The following is a 22,101-nucleotide window of genomic DNA, read 5'->3' on the forward strand; positions in this document are numbered from 1 at the left end:
GTGGTAAACCTGCCTATTATAGCAGAATCAAAAATTTATACTGTTCGAAGCGACAACTAAGGAAGTGCGTTAGCGTGATTGTGCGTTATGCCATAAAGTTGTATTGCTGTTAGCATAAACTGTGTTTGTGTGTACTTATTAACCTCGGTATCCATAACTTTTGGTTATGCAGAAGATAACGGACCTTTGGTGACTGTCTCAAGAGACAACGCAAAGTAATAACGCTTAAGGTGCGTCATAAAGCACACGTACTAAATATCAAGTGTTTTTAACATATAATTATTCCCAAATGACGGCTTCTTATACAAAAGACAGAGGCGCTCCCAAAATCACAAGCGTTCACCGTTTCTGTGTTAACAGACAGCAGTCCCGAGTTCGTGTCAACGACTATTCTAGGCAGAACGGCCCGCCAGCTCTTTATCTTCACATACATTTTTTTCGAAAAGTTCCTTCAACAATAATATATTAGAAAGAATCATATTTTTCCTAAACTGACTGTGGTAACAAATCCTCATAGATGTGGTTGTTGAAGGCGAATCATTCCAATATGAGTACAAGTATTGACACAGTGGTATGACCAGTTCTATTTGACATGCTCCGGTATGGATGTATTTATTCGTGGGGGATGGTCTGCTTTTTTAGTTAAAGAGAAGAGTTCCATGGGGTCACACTGCGATGGCGCTGCTGCAGGGAAAGTCAAGTGGAGATGGTCTGTTCGCATTCAGTGAATATAAGGGTTGGAGTAGACAGGGCTATTGAACCTTCATTAGACTGCCTTCTCTCTTCCCAGACGGACTTGTGGTGACAGAGTCCAAGACCACCATGACTGCTGCATTATACCAACAATGTTACCGATACTGTGATTTTGTTCTTGCAGACAATAGAACATAGAACGAGACTAATTCTCGTTCCTTTTCACGCACCGTGAAACGGCGGGTGGGGATTCCAAATGGTCGACACACAAAGTAACTAGAAGCTGAATACAAACTGCCGCACGACGGCAACCCTGTACCTAGAAGGAAAGAGAACGCTCGAAGGTTTAATTCGGACTATCAAAATAAAAGTCCAGAGTAGCTGATAGACTTGGTCGAGTTGGCTTCGCCTGGAGAGAAAAGCGGTTTATCCGTATGCGTCTGTGCACAGGTGTGCGGAAACCAGATGTTTTATTTCATATTTGCGATATTTGCGTGATGTTGTTTGCGGTGTAAGCGTGATTTCATTACACACCACTACCGCTCTTCGACATATGAATAGGTGAGAAGTTAACAAATTGATATTTGCGTAAGCAGATTTAATACAAATAACAATTAAGTATTCCTTGTGAAAACGGGCAAAGCTCGGGGCGTGGTCTGAAGTCGAGCCTCTCGTCGATTCCGACATGACAACGCCAGTATCGTAAGGTCGCCGAGGACGGCAATGTAGACCACCTGGTTAGACCTCTATCAGTGTTGCAGAATTTAGTGACAGCGTCGAATAACGGACACCATTTGATAAAAATAAAATAGCGCGACCGTGATAATACCTACAGCCAAGGCTCTTTTTGGCCGCATGTGTGGTAACATATTTTTCCGACCCAGTTTTATTGGTAAATGATAAAGATAACCCAGCTTCGAATGCGAAGAAACCCTACAGGTCTATGTGGCCCACACTGTCTTCTTGAAGTGGACGCGCATAGGTACGGTGACTGCAAATTGTTACTTATGCTCTCCTGTATAAGGGTGTGTCATCTGAGTAGTGTATACGGTTGTCCAAGGCTTGTATGACGCGCCATTCAGCCAATGCGCTCGCCATTGTTAACAAGCGTTTTATTTAAACTGGAGAGACGAGCCGTACATATTGTCTAAATCGCACCTTGCTGACACTTACGCCACCATGTCGACAACATTCACTTGCTCCATGATAGAGATTTTCCTGGCTTCAATCTTGTCCGATGATCCGAAAAGTCCGATGATCGTCTATACACTTGTGATTTTTGTTGCTTGCACTGAGTGCGCGCACAGGCAATATGGGCCAAGCAGCCGGTGGCTTGTTGCTTGAAACCAAGAAGCGTAAATGGCTTTCGGAAGCGTTATGATACGTCAAATACGACCTTCCTCGTACGTCGATGGTTAATCTATACAAATATTGACAAAAGCAAGTTTGCGAAATTTATCTTTTCTTACATACCAAGCAACAATGGTAGGCAGCATGTCTCGATTATTTTTAGGTCATTATCTGTAGCATGTATCGGTTTAGCTTAATTACGGGAAATAGGCTGCTCAAACCAAACTGTGCGCCCCTTGCTTCCCTTGACTTAAATAAAAGATATATTTAAGCTATAACCCATAAGCGATTTGCTGGCTGTTGACAAAGCTGCTGTTAAGGTTGCGATCTTAGCTGTAAGAGTGCAAATTGATTTGTCCGCGACTTTCCGGCTGCCATTATATGGTACTGCATAAAAAAATAGAGAATCCGATTGTTGTTTATAGACTCGTAAGTCATACCCAAAACCAGTGAGTTGTATCGTCAGTGATTCGTCATGACTGTGCTTCTTCCCAGCAGTATCTATTATGCAGTTATTTTTATATCCGTTTGCTCTGAAAACAACGGCCATTTTCTAAAAAGTCTGGTCCTGAGCTTCGAAAACAGGTCATCTGTTTACATTTATACTGCCACGACTAAAAACAAAAGACAACAAAAAAAAAGGTTAGCACATATAATAACTTGTTGAATGTTTCTATTTACGATATGGACTCCTGCACTTATCTCCTCAAATTCAAATCTCATCAAACTTGAACTTTGTGTTGGACGTTTTCATTCTTATGCTACAAATATATTGGCTCGAACAGTGATTAGTAACCCTATTTTACATTCTTTTACTAAAGGGTTTTGCAGGAATAATTGCATTTTTGGTACCACTATATGGTGACGATTGCTGCAATTTTATGTGCCCTATATTGTTCTTTATTATAAGCTGTCAAAGTGTTTTTTTGATAACTTTAAATGTTCTTTGTGTTTTCACACCGTAGATGCGCACGCCGTTACTTCAGGTCTTCTTACGACGTTCTGATTGCACCTATGTCGCTACGATAATGTCGCGAAAATGGATATGTTTAGTCTTAACTTTTTTAGCCATTTTTTTTTTAAATTTTTTAGTAACTGCCACACAAGGGCGAGTGTTCCCTGTCGTCTGCTTTTACAGTACGACATCACGTTCCGTTATTTTTTAGCGACGGCAGGCCATGGAGTAAATAAACGTTTGTGTCGTCTACGGCCGCGAGCAATCTGTCACATGTTTCCGCTTGGAGAAGATAAGACGAAGATTGTTAAGAACAAATCAAAGAAACTAAGAATCGAAAGCCTCTGTCGTTAGATTCAGCAGTCAGTCCTTGTTGTGCTGCCGATAATACAGTTCAGTACTAACACCGACTTATGTTCAGTTACTATAGTCATAATTGCTGTTGATGTGGGGTGGTTGACTTGGCAGGCGAAGAACGCCTCTGTTGTTGGTGCTCATCCCTTTGCCTTTTCGGACTATATTTAGAGCTACGTAAAGGGGCTTAGTTTGTCAGTCGGACAAGCAGCAGACGACAGCGGCACTGACGTCGATTACACGCATGTCGTTCACCGCTTCTTGTTGCTAACCTCACACTCGTGAGAGTTTTTCCCCTTTCCAGAAGCGTCAGTCGGAGACGATTATTGGCGGCTTACGCTAACTGACCGGGTGTAGCTCGTGTGTATCTCTTCTAACGTAGCGACTAAAACCCAAGTGCAACAATTACTGATGGATGCGGGCTGGGTCTCCACGTTCCAGCTGCTGCCGCCGCCATCATTATTGCGTTTTGTTGAGCGGAATGTTGTGACTGCTACTACTACTACTGCTACTGCTGCTGTTGCTGCTACTGCGGTGGATGGTAATGTTGGTCTGGTTAGATATTTGGCATTCGTCACTATTGCACAGGCGAGATCTGCCCACGTCGATCGTTTGGTGGATTCTGCGAACCAACTTGTACCTGCTGGATGCCAGTGCGGTCGCAGAGTCTTTTTTACAACTTGAATAACTTCAGCGTAGTTAACTTACTCCATAAGCCTAGACGACATCTCGAGTGAGTTAGTCCAGTTAACGAAGTGAATTCAAGTGGATGTTAATTGAGAGACATGGTGCTGATAAATTGCTAGCAAGATACCTGACATTTTCAATTGTCATTTTTCTTTAACTATTCTAGCGTGATATATGATACAATACGCAAAGTTTAGTGAAACGTATCTTTTGATCTTACGTAGCCCTGTCATCTACAAATGATAATTTCAACTATTTGACGAAGAAAGTGGCGAGTAAGCTGACGACTTATGTGGCCCAGCAGGTTCTATAAACAGTTGTTCCTGCCGCAGTAATAGCATTTGGCAAACAACAAATTATCTGCCATAATAAATTGAACAATTGCATTTTTCTCGTTTCGGTCTTTGATCATCAAGACCACCGAAAATAGGGATTGTATAGGGGTAAATTGTGTTTCTACTGCGATCCACGGGCGATTACTGTGTTGCTGGGTATTGTATTATTTGTCGTCAAGTAACATCGTTTTTGCTTCACAATTGTTGTATATAGTAATAGTTGGACCTTATTTTAATTACGATAGACTTGACAAGTATACATAATCGTATGCTATATATATATATATATATACACTACGATTTTATTAATATTACCTCATTATTATTGCTGCCTATACTGCTTAAGCAGTATCTCCTAGCCTTGATGCTCTTATATGTGGGCAACTCATCTATTTGGTCGTAGTTTTCGAAGCGGAGGGTATTTCGGCTGGTCCTGGAGATCCCCTCGTTGGGAGCCGTTTCCTCGTTACCTAATCTACGATCTACGACGACAGCAACAGCTCACGTATACACGAAAAGTTACGATGGCCGACGAAGTAGTGCTCCTTAACGAAAAGGAGACAAATTCTGGACGAATAACAGCCGAGCCTAGTGGCGAAGATCCCCAGCAGCAGACAGCGGGTGACGGTGACAGCGAATCGGATAGTGGGGAAGGATGCGAAGCCCGCAGTTTAGCAGAAAAGGCGTTCCTTCGGAAGGACGAGGCCACGGCCAGCGATGGACTACGCGAAGGCCTAGCCGACGGAAAGGAGAAGGCATTGCAACAGGGATTCGACTCCGGCTTTAAACAAGTAAGTTTAAAAGCATACGTTATCCACTCTAAATTAGTTAAGATATTAGATCAGCTAATTAAGCCAGTGCTTGTAGTGAGAATTGCTGTAGCCTTTTTTGGTGACACCTGGCATTTCAAGATTCAAGCAGAAAATATATTGTAGCTAAAATAAATTTTAATACGTTTAAGTATAGCGAAACGAGGTTAAAAGGATATTCAACTTTTTATATCTCATTAAGATTCTCTCCTCAGTACCATTTTTTTGTGGGTATCAAGTTAGACTATGATACCTGGGCTTTTTTTTGGCATCTACGTAATAGTGAAAAGAGATTTTTCGGCTGAACTTTAACATGCCGAAGAACTATCTCAGCTCATAGATAGATGATTATTGTAAAACCTTTATTGTACGACCATTGTAAAGCCATTCGATATTCATCGAGCAGGTATGGCTTGTGCGTAGTCACATTCTTATTTTCCTGCGAAATCTCTGTAAATTATCTTACAGCATGTTCATTTTTAGGATAGTGGATTGGTAGACTTTTCAACCACATAGCAGATTTGCGGAAGATGAAACTCAAGTCGAAAAGCAAATGAATCGAGAGATGAAAACGACTAGCTTCGCAGAATACGAGAAAATCAAACAATAAAGAAAGAAGAGTGTAATGAGCAAAACCAACTCGGAAAACAAGTGTAAAACTTTAAATAAACACTGGCCATATAATGAACTTGTGAATATTAAACGATTCTCGGAAGCAGCGCAGGAGATTATTTAAATTCTGTCTTACTATTCTTACAGAATAGTATTTAATCATTTCATTAATGTCTATTTTCAATCTTTGCTTTGAAGAACCATAAAAGAGTATTTCAATGCCTTCAGTTGTGAAGTGGGCTTGGTGTTCAATGGATTGTTGGACAACATAATTTAGTTGTTAATTTTAATATTCTATCTTCAATTTGAATCAGACGCATTAAAATCTGGAATATAACTCGAAAGTCTGTTTTGAAACCTTCCAGGACAAACAGTTATATTATGCTACGTAATGGGAAATAAAAGAAGGGTGAAGGAGCATAACTGGGCAAGGATAGCTCAGAAACACTACCATTTTTTTTATGCAACTTTTAGAGGATAAACAAAAGTATTGTGTGTTATTTTGGTATAGGATAACCGTGAAGTACATTTCCCGTCCACCAATATCTGTAACCATGTGTGTGCTTTATTTTTTGGAAATTATTCTCCAGTGAAGACAGCATTAGTTTCAACATTACGCAGTTATAGCTCCAATCTTATGCGGACACCTTTTGGACACTGTATAAATACAAAGAGTGCAAAGTAACTTTTCAGAAACCCTGAATACTACGTACAGGCTTATTACCATGTATAAGGTTTATTTAACAAATGGTAAAGATTCTACCCGAAATTGAAACGTATAACAAATGCATGTTAATTCGAAAGCTATTCGCAAAATTATAGTAAAGATCTGATACGAGATAGGATGCTAATATGAAATGTAAGAAACGTGAAGTATGAGAAACCACCGTGATCCTTATAACTGTAAGCGGTGGACACGTTTAAGTACGAGACAGAATTTTCCTTCTCTGAAGCGCATGAATTTCAACAACTAACCTTCACTATGAGGTTTTTTTTACTGTACCTGTCTCTGTTGCAGGGTTTCCAGTTAGTGGAAAACATCTCAATATGGCGCGGTTTCGTCCAGGGTCTGAGTACTTCGATCAAGAAACTCGACAGCGGTCAAGAAGAGAAGAAGCAACTTTATGCGTTGTATGGCAAGCTGTTAGAATTCGAACAGAAGGTCATAAATTCGGAGGCACCTCTCGAGGAAATTCGTGGGCAAATGGAACAGGTGAAGAAGGATATTAAGACAGTGTTGAACACACTTGGAATGGCTCATTTGCTGGACACGATGACGGATCTATGAGAATTGGTTTTCATTTGACTTGCAGCGTTTCTCGTTGCGTGACATGGCGGTACTAACTTAACAGGACAGAACAGAGGCTCTATTTGGGACACGAACGTGTCGAATCGTAATACTGTTGTGACCACTTCTTGAGTTGTGTGTGTGTGTCTCTCTATTCGGGACTTGGCAGGATGTACCTAAAGTATGAGGTAACTATGGATTATTGCTTTCACGTATTCGGGCGTCCGGAAGACACATTACTTGAATCTGGTGGATGGCGCCTAAAAGTAAGCGGAGTTATTGGGTCTGGATACAACTGACGCATATAAAAACACAGACTTTAGATGATCAAGCGGTAATAGTCTGGTTATTAGTTGCCGTCATCATCGCGTGCGAAGGAAGGATGTATATCAGAAAAGGAAGTTTGTTTCATAACCTCCTTATGCCTATCCACATCACTCTTAAACCGTTGTACGCTCTAGGATTGTACGTCGCCAGGCTATGGCAGCGCCACCCAGCAGTAATGAACAGCCGAAAACATGGTCGAGTTCACACTGATCACGAAGCTCTCAGACCCTGTAGATATAATATCACATAACCTACATACAAATACACAAATAATGACGGGGGAAGCTATGACTCAATAAAAAAGCCTAGAATCTGAGAATAGCTACATATATATATATATATATATATATATATATATATATAATTTTAAAGTAAAGTGCTCTAAAAACTTTATCCTATGATGAACAGAACGACGTTAATAGGTCATACATAAAATACACTACCATAAAAACGCGAAGAGTTGATCGCCCAGATATTTGAATATTTCCTGTTTTTTTTTAATGTAGGAATAACGATAACTTACTATTCAAGTATGCCACACCAACAACAAAAACGAAAATAAAAAGGTAGTTCTACAATATTTAGACCGGTGCTACCAAATTGATCTATAGCCGCTCATTTAAGGTCGATAAAAGTATGTGTCAGTGGCGAAACGGAGCGGCGTATCTGAGCATCATGGTCGCGTTAATATGAGGAAACGCTTGTTTTTGCCTAGTAGATCCCGTCTCACGTGGCAAATAAGTCACTGAAGTCTACCGGCTGTGCAGAAAATTCAATAACACAAAGCAGATGATCTAAAAATTTACTATTATTGAATAAGTGACTGTTAGTGAATGGCATGCATATATCTACGGAGTATATGTACGCGGAGGTAGCGCATATGCTACTCGTGATGTGATTGATTGTGTTGAATACGACACAAACAATGTTGCTTTCAATTAATGGTCCGTTTAATCAATGATCTATGAATAATGGATTATTTCAGTGGCAAAGAGAAGAATAACGAAAAACAGCGAAAAAATATAACTTTATTAGATATGCCTGTGGGCGCTTTGTGACGTTGTATTGGATTTATGATTCACCGTTTTATCCTTTGAATTCTCCGATAGTTCCCTCTGTGTACCGGCGTACAAATTCAACCTTATTATTATATGTTGGCCAAGCGAATTAAACATGCTATTATTTGCGATCAAAAATCCCACGATCACTTGTAAGGTTTCGTTCTGTAAAGCAAAGTAAGTGAGCTAGCTAAACGATCTATTTGACCCAACTCATAACCGGCGATCTCTCATCTGTTGCACTACGCGAATGGGTACTTGTTTCTTGCACTACTAGTCTTATAAAGTATATTACGAAAAACAAGCGCCTGTACAGTATTCGATATATATAGCCATAGCGACTATTATTAATGATCAATCATTTTAATTTTGCAAAAAAAGAGCAAATTGTATAGACAGCAATGTACATATATATACGGAGGAGCTTTAACAGCATTGCGCTTACAATTGTGTGATCATCTACATGCATATATATATATATATATATATATATATATACATATATTATATACATGAGATAAAGAGAGATGGCCTAATAAGAAAAATATATTGATTGATCGGTTACGTCATTGACATACTGCTTGATACTGAATGAAAATAGCAATTGAGTGCACCGCTGCAGCACCACGCATAGATTACCAGTGCTGACACGGCTATTCGAAGCAGTGTGAAGAAAAGTGGCCCTAGGAACTAATTACATTAATTAACAGTTGAAGATATTATATAAGCAACTATCAAGAACTTTGAAAATCCAAAAGGAAGGACAAAAAACCGTAATGGCTGGCGTTAACCAATTTTCACATTGGAATGAATCATTAGCACGTTTCACGGTGAGTCCACCTAGAACGCCAGCACCAGCTTCCATGCTGAAGTAATCACTTTTAACCTTGCCATCCAAGTGTATGCATATGAGGCGGACAGCGAATGTTTGAGGCCGACTTCATACCTTTAGTAACCCCTTTCAGAAACTTGGTGAAAACATATCAATTTCTTCAAACTCTTTGGACTTTGGACGAATGAACTAAAATGAACACCTTTATTGACAAGTTTTCATCGCTAAAAAGATAAAAGAAATTTCTGTAAGGATTCCACAAATGACTCATAACTTTCACGTATTACAAAATTAAAAAAGGAAGGACTTTGCACCTCTCATCTATATGGTCTGCGCCTGTCGATCATATGCTCAACATAGATAAACGATATTGTGGAATAGTAGGGATATAGTTACGGAAGTACGCATTAGACAAGAAGTATGAATAGGATATAAAATGGGGTATACAAATACATCGGGAACAATAATAGACGATAATGAATAATAAGGAAATCTAAAGGTCCCGAAGAAGCGAACAAAAGTAATCATGGAGACGACCCGCTTTACGCCAAGATATCAGTTACATCTGTTATTACAACAATGTTATTTTAAGATAAAACGCACACCCTCTCAATAATAATAGCACACACCACTCTAAACACGATATACTGCTCATTAAGACATTAACCTCATAAACATTGCAGCAATGATTATTGTTACACTTTTAGTGTTTGCATGCTATATTATTATTATTCCTATTATCAGTATTATTTATTACCATTTTAAGCAAGACAAATCATATATTTCCTTTACTTCGACGAAGGCGTCTCAATGGGCTGAATACTGAACAGCGGAATGAGGCTATCAGCAAACTGCAAAAACAGACCGTGTATTGCGTAATAGTAGATATGTGGCATAAAAACTACACCTATATCATGTATAACCAACAATATATGTGTTATGTTACATCTGAAAGCCATTCATGGTTTTCGCAATATACTGTCGATAGAGAGGGGGTCAGCTGCGTACAGTTTCGTTGGTAAATATATTTCAATAATACCTTTTCGCATGACTGAGCTTTTCGTATTGTCGAGAATATTTTGGATGCAAGCTTTAACACGCTGTTTGGCTGGTCTAAAAAGCTGCGTGAGACTGAACAGATACTCAAAAAGTGAACATTAAAAAAAAAACTAACGGGAAAATGACTGGAGAAAACAATGTTTTTAATTTGTTCTGCGGGTATGGAGAAAGGAGGCAGAACGCCAGTGCTATGTAGAACCAGTGGCAGTACTAGCGATCCGCCTTTCGCAATCAAGAAAGAAACGATTAACGAAAAAAAAGGAAACACTTGAAAAGTATAACAGTCTTCAGCTAGATGTTTGTTACGTGCGAATTTTATGGGTGCCGTTAATTGTGTCTATGGATAGATATATATGATGATATTTAAATGAGTCTGATCTAATACCTGATAACAAACAGCCCCAGAAATATTGCAGTGCAAGAAGTATACTCACATGTTTATATCTGAGTACGAGTGGCAGGCAGGCTCGGTTTAGTAATGGCTATCACACGTAAGGATGCTGCAGCCGTTAGGGCCAAACCATACTATCATATACAAACGGATTCACAACAAAAGCTTATGGGTTAGTCTATAAGCATGCGTTGGCAAGTCTACATACGATTAGCTGGCACCAGTAACAGACACCTACGAACATCAGCAATGGCAAATGTAATTAAAATCTCACCATAAAACTTTTTGTTGCGTATCGTTAGTTTACGCATTATATAAAGGCTATATTAGTTATATGTAAGGACAGTGGAAGGTAAAGGCCTAAGTCTAAAATAGGCCTAAAATAAAGGCCTAAGTATAATATTAGAAATCATAATTACTATTTTGACTGAGCTTTTTTTTACACTCGTATCGCACAGCGAAAGTAGAACATGAATCAAAAGCACTTTACTCACGGGGCCACACGTAAACAGCGCTATAGCAAAACCATGTCAGAGCGATGTCACTGATTGAGTGACTAACGAAGTCAATATATAATATAATAGCGTATTACTTCACTATACGTTTATTAGCTAAATTCTTAATATGAGGAAAACAAGATAATAATGATAATGGGGCGTAAGTGATTGTGAAAATAATCATTTGCACTCTATTATCATAGGGATGAAAGGGTAGCATAGACATAAATCCGGAAATAAATAACCTCGTTGATAATTTTATACACCAAATTTGCAAGTACATAATGTCTTCACTTTTAAATAAGACTATCATTGAACAAAGTGACCTAGAATTATAATTAGTGATTTATAACAGTAGGAATGCACTCACGCAATACGTAGTCCTGATCATATATGATTATTACATTCGTAGGTGCAGTTTCTTGAAGTATCTGTTAGTTAAAAAAAAAAAATAGTAAAACTAGAGCCTTTATTGGCTTTCAGCCGGCGGAATTGTTCTTTTTTGGATAGAGAACCTGTATGGATAGCTCAGATGATTGTATGGGAAGCAAAGGTTTTAGGTAGCAACGTATCAACTTGACATTCTATTTTGCATAAGCACGGTTATCTATCTGCTGCCTGAAAAGTCATCTTAGTACGATAATTACATAGGAGACTGCACAGGTCTCGACATAAAAGAAAAATCTGACAAACTTGGGTTTTTGTTTATGCAATACCTATAACCTTAAGAAGCAAAAGTTTACGCGACGTAAGCTAAATAGATGCTTCTTTTAATTTTCAAGGCGTATCTTTAGGAAAGAACCTAAAACATAGGTTTCTTATCAGTTCCTTACATAGATAGCAGATATGCTGGTCCTGTACGTAAAACATAAATATAAAGCATGTAAAGGTAAAAGCGAATAACAGATGCCTCTGTCTACACACCTCGTACAAAATGAGCCAAACCGTATTTAGACGTAACTTCTGGACTCGCACCTAGGCCACCATGTGATTCTAATCTTAGCAGGCAAACACGTACATCATATCTGTCATTCTGTAGCAATATGCAATGTGGCATAAATAGTACGATAAATTTGTAACTTTAGGCGAGTTTAGTGAGTACCTAAGATTACCTATCCATTAACTCTCCTTGCCTCCGTTTCAGGCGGTAGCCTTTCAGTATATGATCACAAAAAATAAACAAACCATTTAGATTTTTTTGTAATAGTATTTTGTTTCTTAAAATATTAGGTGACTACATTTAGCCGATAACTTCAACATCTCCATCATGTTTTAACTGCAATAATTTACAATTAATTCCTTACTATAATCTTTTTTAACATTTGATTGATAGACAACTTTCGATTAAAAAAAAGCTCAATTTTCTAAGTATTTGTTTGTTTGTTGGAGAGTGTCTGGTGCATACCGAGTTCATTTAAGACTCGAAATACTAAAACGGTCTAATTTGAGGTATTGCACACAAAGGCAGTTCCGAAAACTACCAAGTGTGTTTAAATAGTCGCTAAATGTTGCATTTTTTTACAGCTAAAAATTGTAAGCTTGCTCATTTGTCAGCTCTGTTCCAACTACGGGTCTGTTTGCTTTAAACTTGAGTCTACTTTCGCTCCTTCCTTTTGTATATTAACTCTATATCTATATTGACCTAGTTTCCTTTATTTATCCAAATTATTCCCATTATGGCAGTTTGCCCAACTCGACGGGAAAAACTGCCTTGTATACATAAAATATATCAAGCTAAACGTGCAGATTGGAAAACAGATACAGCGTACCGCTGGCTACTTAAATCAGGTAAAATCTTGCATGCCCAAGACTACAAGGGTATTGTGTGCTCCTACGTGAAAGTAGAACATGCATCTTTGGATACTCATGAACTGCCCAAAATGCCAAATGTGAATAAGGCGCGATTATAAATATTCCAAAATATTTCATACTGTTCTAGACCAATACTTTTAATAAAAATTATTTTTTAAATAATTCACGTTCACATGTATATTTAGTCTTTTGTAAGCGCTTGTTACGTGTAAGTTATCTGTGGTGATATAGTGAATAAGAGAGAGGTTTGGAGAAATAGTTATTTGAAAGTGCCCGCCCTCGCGTAAGCTAAAAGTTACCGCCCAGCGGCGCATGTCAAGGAGATCAGTATGTGTCAGACAGCAAACCAGCAGTTATTCTAAGCTAAATGCGCTGTCAGCATCCAGCATTGTTGATAGTGCAATTCGTTGAGAAAATAAATCGGCTGCTAGGGACAGGCATCAAAGCTGGACAAGTAACAATATACATATATATTTTATTTACTATCACGTTAGTATACACGCTAATTGTAATGACTGTACGTATGTAATGAAATGCTCGTTTTTGTAAATTTTTATGATTCAAAGATTGTTAACCATATTCCTTACAAAAAGTCATAGCTCATCTTGGAATATAACATAATCACTAATATTACCTTCGATATGGATTAACTGTAATATGTCGAAAATTAATTTTCGGGATCGTTTTCTTGATTACTTTGCTCGTATGTATTCAGTTTATAATACTTGAAGACACAAAGTAACTAGTTTCGATGTTCTTGATTGAATCGTCATATCACTGTTGGAACCGAGCCTATTCAGAGCAGACTATAACAGGAACTGTAATGTATCTGCCCTTTGGAGCAATGAAATCTCACGAACGCCACCTAAGGATTGAGGCGCATACAACTCGAGAGAACACAATGAAGACGTAAAGAAAAGCACGCTCTTCTCTACGTCTTCGTAGACGTTCGTTGTATGCAATCAATAGAAACTTTTTTGAAGAAGCAATATATTAAGGCTCTCTCATATATACGTTTTAGAAAACGCAGTATGCCTATATTTCCATTTGCTTGAAGCGTCTAAACGAAATTAACTCTCACAAACAGTGATACTTTGTGCACTCATATCATTCACTGAAGCAAGTCAGCTTATCGGCACCTCTAAGTAACTGTTTCCATATGAGTTTTTCGTGTACTGGCATCGATCTCGTGTGCAACGATTAGAGACAAGGGGAGAAAACGTATAAGCGGGAACTTTTCGGGATGATTCTGTGCTGGTTTTTGACTGTGCCAACGGCATCGTAGGATCATACAATGTGGCTTTCATTCATTTTGTCTTCGTCTGCATAACGACTCTTGTGCTGTGCAGCGTGCGCTACCCGCTGAGTGACGGGGCTCACATGTGTGCATTGGACGAAATGCGTCCCACGTTAGCTTCAATATTATGTCTGCTTTTTTCCAAGCTGAAAACCTAATTCGCTGGAAGAATCCGTTTCTGACGCACTGCGAGGTTACAGTAACGGCCTTGGTAATAAAGAGTCGATTGACCATCTGTTCTGAAGTTTACTTTCAATGATTTAAATCGACGAAACGGGCAACCTCGAGTGCTTCAAATTGGCAGAATGGAAATGATGGTAAGTTCACGACGCTATTTTCGCTTCTTCGGGGCAAACAAATGAGACTTTCTGTTAAGCTTCAATGGGTTGTAGGCCATCTTGAACCCCCAATCGGAGGTACATGCATTCATCATAAAATGATTCTACTTCTCTTAAATAAAGAATGTCTAACCCAATAAAGCTTAGATTTGGTAGTAGAAGATAAAACCTGTAGTGAGCGTCACAACGGCTCATCATCAAAGATAACAACTATAGTAACACGCTATAGATGATTCTGTGTAGCACTATTGTATGTATATATATGTTATATATATATATATATATATATATATATATAAATATGTAACACTATATTGGTGATGTAGCAAGTACAATGTGGCGTTTATAGAAGTAGTTTTCGGAGACCACTGGAAAAGCAGTATTCGAGCTTATTTTTATCATCTAGAGGAACAGGCTGCCTAAAAACAATGTACCGTTAAAGCCAGTGTTGTTAGCTTTCCTAATAACACTAATGAGACTAAATAACAAAGGCAAATTGAAGACTGTAGTGTATTATGCTTTACAGAATGTATGTACAATACGTGCTGTTTTCAATTTCCCATGCAGGTGACGTAGGGACGAGAATTCTATAATAGGTGGACGCTTCCCGATCGGAGCGATGAGACTGCTTTGGAATTCACGATGCATTTTCAAACTTTTCCGCGCACTTCTTGGCTTTTACTGTGTACTGCCCGTTGCTTTCTACCTGTCTCCACAGTTACGGCGTATGCTTATATTCGGAACGTATATCATATGGCCATTCCATGACTACAGCAGACCAGAATCGTATGGCCTACCGCACGCTAAGAACTTCTACATCAACTCGGCATGTATCGCACTGTTCTAGTGATTACTAACGTTGTATATTAAAAAGGAGTCTTTGTTACCATGGGTGTCAGCAAAGGCGCCTCGTAAAGTTATGTTACATTTTTAAAATTGCGAAATTAAACTTCCGTGGTCCATAATCAGGTTTAAGATTAGGTTTCGCATCTTGATCTGCTGTAGATATAGTCATACTTATAACTATTATCGAATTTCCTCAGTTATATCATTTTGTACTTTAAAACTTAGAATGTGACTGTGTAATGGATCTTAACAAAAGCTTTTTTTGCGATACTTCGGTTTGTTTAGATAATTCAGTTTAGTTCAAACCTAGCTAATATTTCCTGCTGCCTTCCTGCAAACCTTCATGTTCGTATCTATTATTGTAGAATTAATATGTTATATATATATGGTCAAGGATGTAAAGAATAAAAGCTGCTACTTCAGGTGCAGCTACGGTATGAAAGCCCTGATCAGCAACCTTGGACGAACAGCGGTTCTTTACAGCCCGAATCCAACGACTTGGCATGCTAAACAGCGATTAAAGGAGAATCGGCCGGCGAAAGCAATCAGATTTATGTCGTATGAGGAGTAAATGACCACACACCGTGCCAAGTCGTTGGATTCGGGCTATGAAGACGTCATGATAGGCAAAAGTTCACGTCAGAGGACTCGTGCAGTTACCAGGAAGGACGCTAGCTGGCAGGCACTGTAGCAATAGGACGCAAAACTGCGAATGGCGCAACCGCACGCGAGGCATGGGGGAGTGTTGCGTGGACGCGGCTGGTAGCGATGGCCGAGTGTTACGATCAAAGATATAAATAATAAAAACGAATAGTTCGGACGCGGTTAGGGTATAAATGCAATAGCCGCTAGCTAATACCTTTACAGTTCCCGACCAACGGCCCAGTCCTTCTCGATATATACATGTAATAGTCATTATGTAATTACGCTATATAATCATAAGATTATGATATTCCAAGAATAATAATAATTTTATTTACGTTCGATTATTGATGCAATTGCACAGGTAGGTGATATCCGATTAGGCACGTGGTATATACCCCCTAAAGGCTTCTGGAAGCAACTAGAAAGGCATTCTAGTCGAGAGCCTGAGGCCTGGATGTTCCAAGATCGACGACCTGTTATAATCTACTATCATGGCCATGCCAACTGTCGAGCCTGTGACTACCGAATTGGATTATATAGGGCGCTTTCGCAGAGTGAAAAACTTGACGCCCATGTTTTTGCTATCGATTACCGAGGATTTGGAGATTCAACCAAAGTACGGGTGCAATTGAACTCTTTGTTACAAGAATTAAAACAAATTTACACAACGCAAACATCTATGATTTCAGGCTTATCATGCGAGGAGCGCTGCCATTGCAGTAATTATTTTATGCCTTATATTGTTTAATATGTATAATATTCATAAAAAAAACAATGCGCGTTTTCCGAATTTAGCTTCTTCCAGATCGTGAGGGAGTACTGCATGACGCGACTGTGGCTTTTGACTACGTCCGAAAACTGTTAAAAAATGACGAGTCGCGTATTCTTATCTGGGGGCATTCTCTAGGTACAGCTGTAGTCATGCAGCTTGCAGAGGCTTTCACCGAATTAAAACGAAATCCAATGGGAGTTATACTGGAAGCTCCGTTCAACTCGCTTGTCGAGGCTTCTTTAGAGTGGCCGTTGGGAAAGCCCTACAAGTACTTCCCTGGTAAGACCAAACGCTTTATATTTTGTATCTGCAATATAATCAACACATAAGCTTTTTCTATGAGAATAAAATATTTTAGAATTTTTTAAATGACTGATAGACGAAAAGAGGTGATACAGGCTAGCTAAATCATTTCTTCAAAAGTTTAACCTTTTTTGTACCGAAATATGCCGAAGATATTTATTAATTTGGAATCGTATATGATTTCTCCGTCACAAAATATCTACCTCAATCTGTTTGAATAACCAAATCTTCAATGGTATGCTCTCTTCGGTGCTTGAACATTTACTGATTATAACTCATGTACATACATTATATATGTCTACTGTGATCTGGCTTCTTCCCACATAATTTAAGTTTAAGGTTTTCGCTAAGACGCCAGCGTGGAAATGCGTTTTAAAATGTTAATATCTATACTAGATGTTTTTTCTGCTTTTTTTTTTCATTCATTGAATGGTGCTCCAATTTTATCCTCCAGTCCGATTTTTTGTTTTAGTAAAAACTGAATTGCGTCTCGCATACTTAGTTATTTACAAGGTCATAGATAGTTTCTTCTATCGATTCGCAGGGATTTCAACGATATTCGGCACGCTTCGTGATGATGACGAGACGTTCTTCGAGTCGGAACAACTTGCGGGATCAGTTCGTTTGCCTATGCTCATTATGCACTCCCCTGATGATGCCTTAGTACCCTATTCTCTTGGCGTAAAATTATTTGAGCGTCTTCGAGTTTTGTGCCCCGTGCAGCCACGATTCTATAAAGTAAACGACACATACGGGCCCGGCCATCGCTATATTCATCTTGACCCAGGAGTGCAGTCTGCGGTCGCAGATTTTATTCAGTCATTTAATAAACCTGTACCTGATAAACGAGCGGATCGAATAATTACAAAACTACAAACGCCTGAAGAAATATTAACTCACGATTTTAGCGGAGACGAAACTGGCCTTGGGGCTTCTACAGAGACCGGCTCAACGCCATTAACATACAAATAGCGATAACTGTGGATCGAAACGCGAAACTGTTTTAGCTACGCAACTTAATGTGACAGTAGAATTTAAAGCTAAATACTAATCAAATAAGTGATCCAGGGAGAAGCTTACAGATATAGATGAAAATACGTCTACAACGCTCTAAAGCTCTGGACTGAGTGCTGAGCTCTGCAGGTAGTACGCTTCTAGCATATAAAGTAAAGGTAATCTTATTTGTATCCCATCGAAATATTTTATAGTGAATTAATCGTTGAACATACAGGTATTTACAGTTATGAGCTTTTAAAAGGGGAGAAGACCGAAGTAGCGACATTTGACAACTGTTGAAGGCACGGAGATAGGTATGCAGACAGACTGCATCAGAAGACTAAACGACTTTTAGGTGGAAACTGAGTAACGTTGAGGCTGTTAACTTCATCATTTGGTTCAATGCGTCGACCGAATCGCTATGTTAGTCATCTTCAAACGTACATTTTCCTTTTATCAAAGCATTTGTGTGCAAGATGGACCCAAAACTTTGGGGTGCAAGACTGTGGATGGGGGTACAGTCGTACATAGTGTGTAACATTGTGTGGCTTATTTATCAAAATAAAAATATCACTTCGTAATAGACCTTTTTTCAGTTAAATACATCCTAATCGACAAGTAATTTTTAGACCACTTATTTTAAGCGGTCGTGTTTTATTGTGTTCACAATGAACTCACTTGTATAACAAGAGAATTATAAGTAATTGTGGGGATCATTTTATCGAGAATCTGTAGCTAATATATGAAATAAAATGGCTAGTAGACGCAACTATGATTAGATGAGTACTCGATCGGGTCGAGTAGAAAATAGCGTCTTGCTCGTAATTTTTTTTTACTCGTAATTCTTTCAATGAAAAGCTTATGAGTACGTAGTGATAGTGACGTATACAGGGAAAATGGAGCTTTGTAAAATTACTGCGAAATCGTGTGCACCAGAACAAGCCAGATCCTTCGAACGCTCCTAAAATAGCATTAACGATTTTACTAATATCGGCTTTCTTGAGAAACGTTTTGATAATATCTTAGACTATTTACCAAATACTGTCTCCTAATAGTGATTACTTTAAGATATATTTTCATTTTTCAGCTCCGTAAATAATTTCGGTCAGTCTCTCACGAGCCTATGCGTTGCTGCTCCGCTTACAATAGAATGAGGCCCCCGGTATCGACGTTGCAACTTTTTGGATAGTTCCAGCGTTTTCAGTGCAACTCTGCCGGCACGTTTTTATCATTTTCGATTTTCTCTAGGGCGGACTTTTGTTGCCTGAATCCCGTTTTCGGCTGCCGATACCAGAATCGAATCCGTGCTCATACTCGTGCAACTATTCGCGCTATACGGCACGGTAACTGAAAAACAATTTAAACGGCAACCCGTTTATGGATCTGTAAGATGAAAAGGCACCTATGGTAGCAGCTTCTGGTCGTTCATAAATCAAAGCGAGAAACTAATTATGGCGAAAAACAGCGCGTCGTCCTCAGAATTTGAGCGAAGATTAGTTGTTACTCAAATTTTTCGCGCTGAACGAACACGAATTTTTTGCTCAGACTCGATTGCCTGCGTTACTGCGACCTACGAAAAGCCAAAAAAAAGACTTTCATGAAGTAACCCGCAAGATCCGCAGTAGGGCTTAGATTTAGATGGCTTGAAAACGTATCAAGCAGGCTCAAAAAGCCATCTATCGTACACCTAAACTTCGAGATACACAAATTATTCGCCGGTTTAAAGAGAAGAATATTAATTTCCGATAGGGCCGTCTGTATGGGCTCTAATGGTAAAATTTTTTGAGCCTTTTTGCACCTTTTACACTTGTTGGCAGTTTCTGGCTTCTGTATTTCTAATATTGTTAGCCTGTTTTAATGTAACACACTTCAGCGATCCGACTTTATCAGAAAGTCTTCTTTTCTAAGGTTCAACACAAGGAAACTGATGCGTATTCGTAAATTTGTTATAATTATTATACTCACGGTTATTTACGAATTAACAAATATTTTAAAAATTATTCGTGAGCAGTTTAGGCCCTGAGTTGGACAAACATACCCATCAGAAACAGCACCTTTTATCGAACGTGAAAAAGTTAGGTGAACCATTTATCTTTACTTAATTATTAAAATAAATTTATCAGTAACGTTGGGTATTTTTTTGAAGAAATCTTTTGTCAACAGAGATATATAACCTAATAGTTAACTAGCGAGTAGTATTGTTTTCATTGCCAAAATTTTGCGATTAAAGGTATCTGAGAGATATATTGTTGAAGTATCACATTAAGACGAAGCTGGACATTTTCCTGGAGTTTAGGTATTACCGACGAGTTATTATGCAAAGCAACACATAAATAGGCTCACAGTTATGAAAGACGTGATGCACAAGTTTAGAAAGAACTGACACGTTTTTTCCTTTTATAGATTTCTATTTTATAACTTTATTTACCTTACCTTTGTCTCCAACAAAACGTTTCAAATTGAGGTAGTTGGTTAGAACGAAAACCCTACGCCATGCTGCTTTCCGGAAATAAACAGGAGACAGAAATGCGAGGGTAACGCTCGACACAAGAACCATAGGCAACATCATGGACCGACACACCTTTTATGTAGCTCCGACAAATTTCTTCAATTGAAAATGTCTTGTCGATTACAATATTCGCCAGAATAAGCACACTTAAGAAAAATATGAAATCTCAAGTTGTGTACGAAATGCTTTTGGCTTAGAAGAACTGATTTAAGTTGAAAGTCTAAATACGGCTGTGCGGCAAGACAAAGACAATTTCGAAAGCTGTTTAAGAAACAAAACATTGTCCAGTATACTTTGGCCACTACTAACTACTGCAACTAATGAAATACCACGTCACTAAAAAAGTTCGAGTGATCCAGCGAAACAACTGACCTCATCTGTTGTTTTCGTGCATGCCATCGTTTACCATACAAAATGTCATTGTTTTATGTCAACTTGGACAACTTGAGATACGTTTCGTAGCTACGTTCACGTAACAGCGCCAGGTAGAGACTACGATATCACATTCACACGCTCAATGACACACACTGCTCTTTTGGTGATGCTCAAATATTGTCGGTTTTATATGGTAGAGGCGGGCTTTACTAGACGCTGCTAAAGTCACACGGTCGAGACCGCATAGCTTCGACTTCTATGGGCAGATACGTCGGTACTTCATGGTACCACGGGGAATAGTGATTAGCAGGTTTAAAGCAAACACCTGAATGTAGCACTAGCTGCAAAATGTAACTTATCTTGGAACAGATAGATGGCTTCGACGGACACCAGCAAAACTACAATGGGCTGAAGGTGGACAAGCTATGAACGGCATATCATAGTTCAAGGAGCAAGTTCATCAAACTATGAAAATTCCGCGCGAAAAGCGCGCAGTCATCGCAATTTCTAGTGGTCGGGCAACAGGTTTGAGTACAACCCATGGATGCTTTATCGAAAACATCAAGAATCTGTACAGCAACGGGTATTAAATAATTGGAAATATACGACGCTTTATTGTGATCGTTAGCACAAGTGATAGAGCGAATAATTCTCAACGCCTGTATCTGTAGCAAGCATCATCTTAACAGTACCAAATAGTCCGCAACCCAGCAGTGCATCGACCCCAACGATGCATCAGAAGAGCGAGCCAGAGATGAACTTACTCACTGAAAATCGTGCCGGCTCACAGATGACGACGATAGGGACTCAAACATGGCCGAGAGTTGACAAAGCACAACGGAAAAATCATAAAACAAGTCGACCATCACTTGTTGGTCACTCGCAAATCGCAAAAAATCCTAATGTCACCACCATTCGCGAACGTACGAGATGGCCACCTGGTGACAATGAAAACAACGCC

At 38.9% G+C, this 22,101-nt stretch overlaps 2 protein-coding genes and 2 long non-coding RNA genes across 15 annotated transcripts; 2 read left to right on the forward strand and 2 right to left on the reverse strand.

Moving 5' to 3' along the window:
* The first annotated feature begins 88 nt into the window (after positions 1-88).
* LOC111245580 (uncharacterized) lies at positions 89-11,517 on the forward strand. Of its 8 annotated transcripts, XM_022794109.2 has the most exons (4): positions 91-230; positions 878-1,254; positions 4,778-5,165; positions 6,814-11,517. In XM_022794109.2, exons 2-4 carry the CDS (start codon positions 1,247-1,249, stop codon positions 7,081-7,083), a joined length of 666 nt encoding a protein of 221 aa, XP_022649844.1. In that variant the 5' UTR covers positions 91-230; positions 878-1,246; the 3' UTR covers positions 7,084-11,517. The 8 variants fall into 8 exon arrangements, with proteins under 8 accessions (XP_086836327.1, XP_022649844.1, XP_086836328.1 ...); XM_086980201.1 differs by lacking the exon at positions 878-1,254 and having other exon boundaries at positions 89-230; positions 4,724-5,165; XM_086980202.1 differs by lacking the exon at positions 878-1,254 and having other exon boundaries at positions 92-230.
* LOC111245578 (lysophosphatidylserine lipase ABHD12-like) lies at positions 92-18,837 on the forward strand. 3 transcript variants are annotated; one of them, XM_086980198.1, is made up of 6 exons: positions 13,408-13,548; positions 14,409-14,673; positions 15,262-15,524; positions 16,551-16,801; positions 16,981-17,236; positions 17,805-18,837. In XM_086980198.1, exons 3-6 carry the CDS (start codon positions 15,314-15,316, stop codon positions 18,230-18,232), a joined length of 1,146 nt encoding a protein of 381 aa, XP_086836324.1. In that variant the 5' UTR covers positions 13,408-13,548; positions 14,409-14,673; positions 15,262-15,313; the 3' UTR covers positions 18,233-18,837. The 3 variants fall into 3 exon arrangements, with proteins under 3 accessions (XP_086836326.1, XP_086836324.1, XP_086836325.1); XM_086980199.1 differs by lacking the exon at positions 13,408-13,548 and adding an exon at positions 13,562-13,576; XM_086980200.1 differs by lacking the exons at positions 13,408-13,548; positions 14,409-14,673 and adding an exon at positions 92-230.
* On the reverse strand, positions 16,493-22,093 carry LOC147757625 (uncharacterized). Of its 3 annotated transcripts, none has more exons than XR_015321180.1 (2): positions 21,905-22,093; positions 16,493-17,264 (listed from the first exon to the last, which is right to left on the reverse strand). It is a non-coding gene; the product is annotated as an uncharacterized LOC147757625 (long non-coding RNA). The 3 variants fall into 3 exon arrangements; XR_015321182.1 differs by having other exon boundaries at positions 21,909-22,092; XR_015321181.1 differs by lacking the exon at positions 21,905-22,093 and adding an exon at positions 21,138-21,801.
* Positions 17,381-20,831, reverse strand: LOC147757626 (uncharacterized). Its single transcript, XR_015321179.1, has 3 exons — positions 20,690-20,831; positions 19,401-19,603; positions 17,381-18,238 (listed from the first exon to the last, which is right to left on the reverse strand). It is a non-coding gene; the product is annotated as an uncharacterized LOC147757626 (long non-coding RNA).
* Positions 22,094-22,101: the final 8 nt, after the last annotated feature.

This window comes from Varroa destructor, unplaced genomic scaffold (assembly GCF_002443255.2).
Source record: "Varroa destructor unplaced genomic scaffold, Vdes_3.0 BEIS01000002.1, whole genome shotgun sequence".
NCBI classification, from domain to species: Eukaryota; Metazoa; Arthropoda; class Arachnida; order Mesostigmata; family Varroidae; genus Varroa; species Varroa destructor.

Coding starts and splice junctions, on each gene's coding strand:
- LOC111245578 (XM_086980200.1), top strand. CDS start 15,314: ATGAGACTGCTTTGGAATTCACGATGCATTTTCAAACTTTTCCGCGCA. Junction 15,525..16,550: donor CTTCTACATCAACTCGGCAT/GTATCGCACTGT, acceptor TTGCACAGGTAG/GTGATATCCGATTAGGCACG. Junction 17,237..17,804: donor GCCCTACAAGTACTTCCCTG/GTAAGACCAAAC, acceptor ATCGATTCGCAG/GGATTTCAACGATATTCGGC.
- LOC111245580 (XM_022794104.2), top strand. CDS start 4,000: ATGCCAGTGCGGTCGCAGAGTCTTTTTTACAACTTGAATAACTTCAGC. Junction 4,086..4,777: donor AAGCCTAGACGACATCTCGA/GTGAGTTAGTCC, acceptor ATTTGGTCGTAG/TTTTCGAAGCGGAGGGTATT. Junction 5,166..6,813: donor TCGACTCCGGCTTTAAACAA/GTAAGTTTAAAA, acceptor TCTCTGTTGCAG/GGTTTCCAGTTAGTGGAAAA.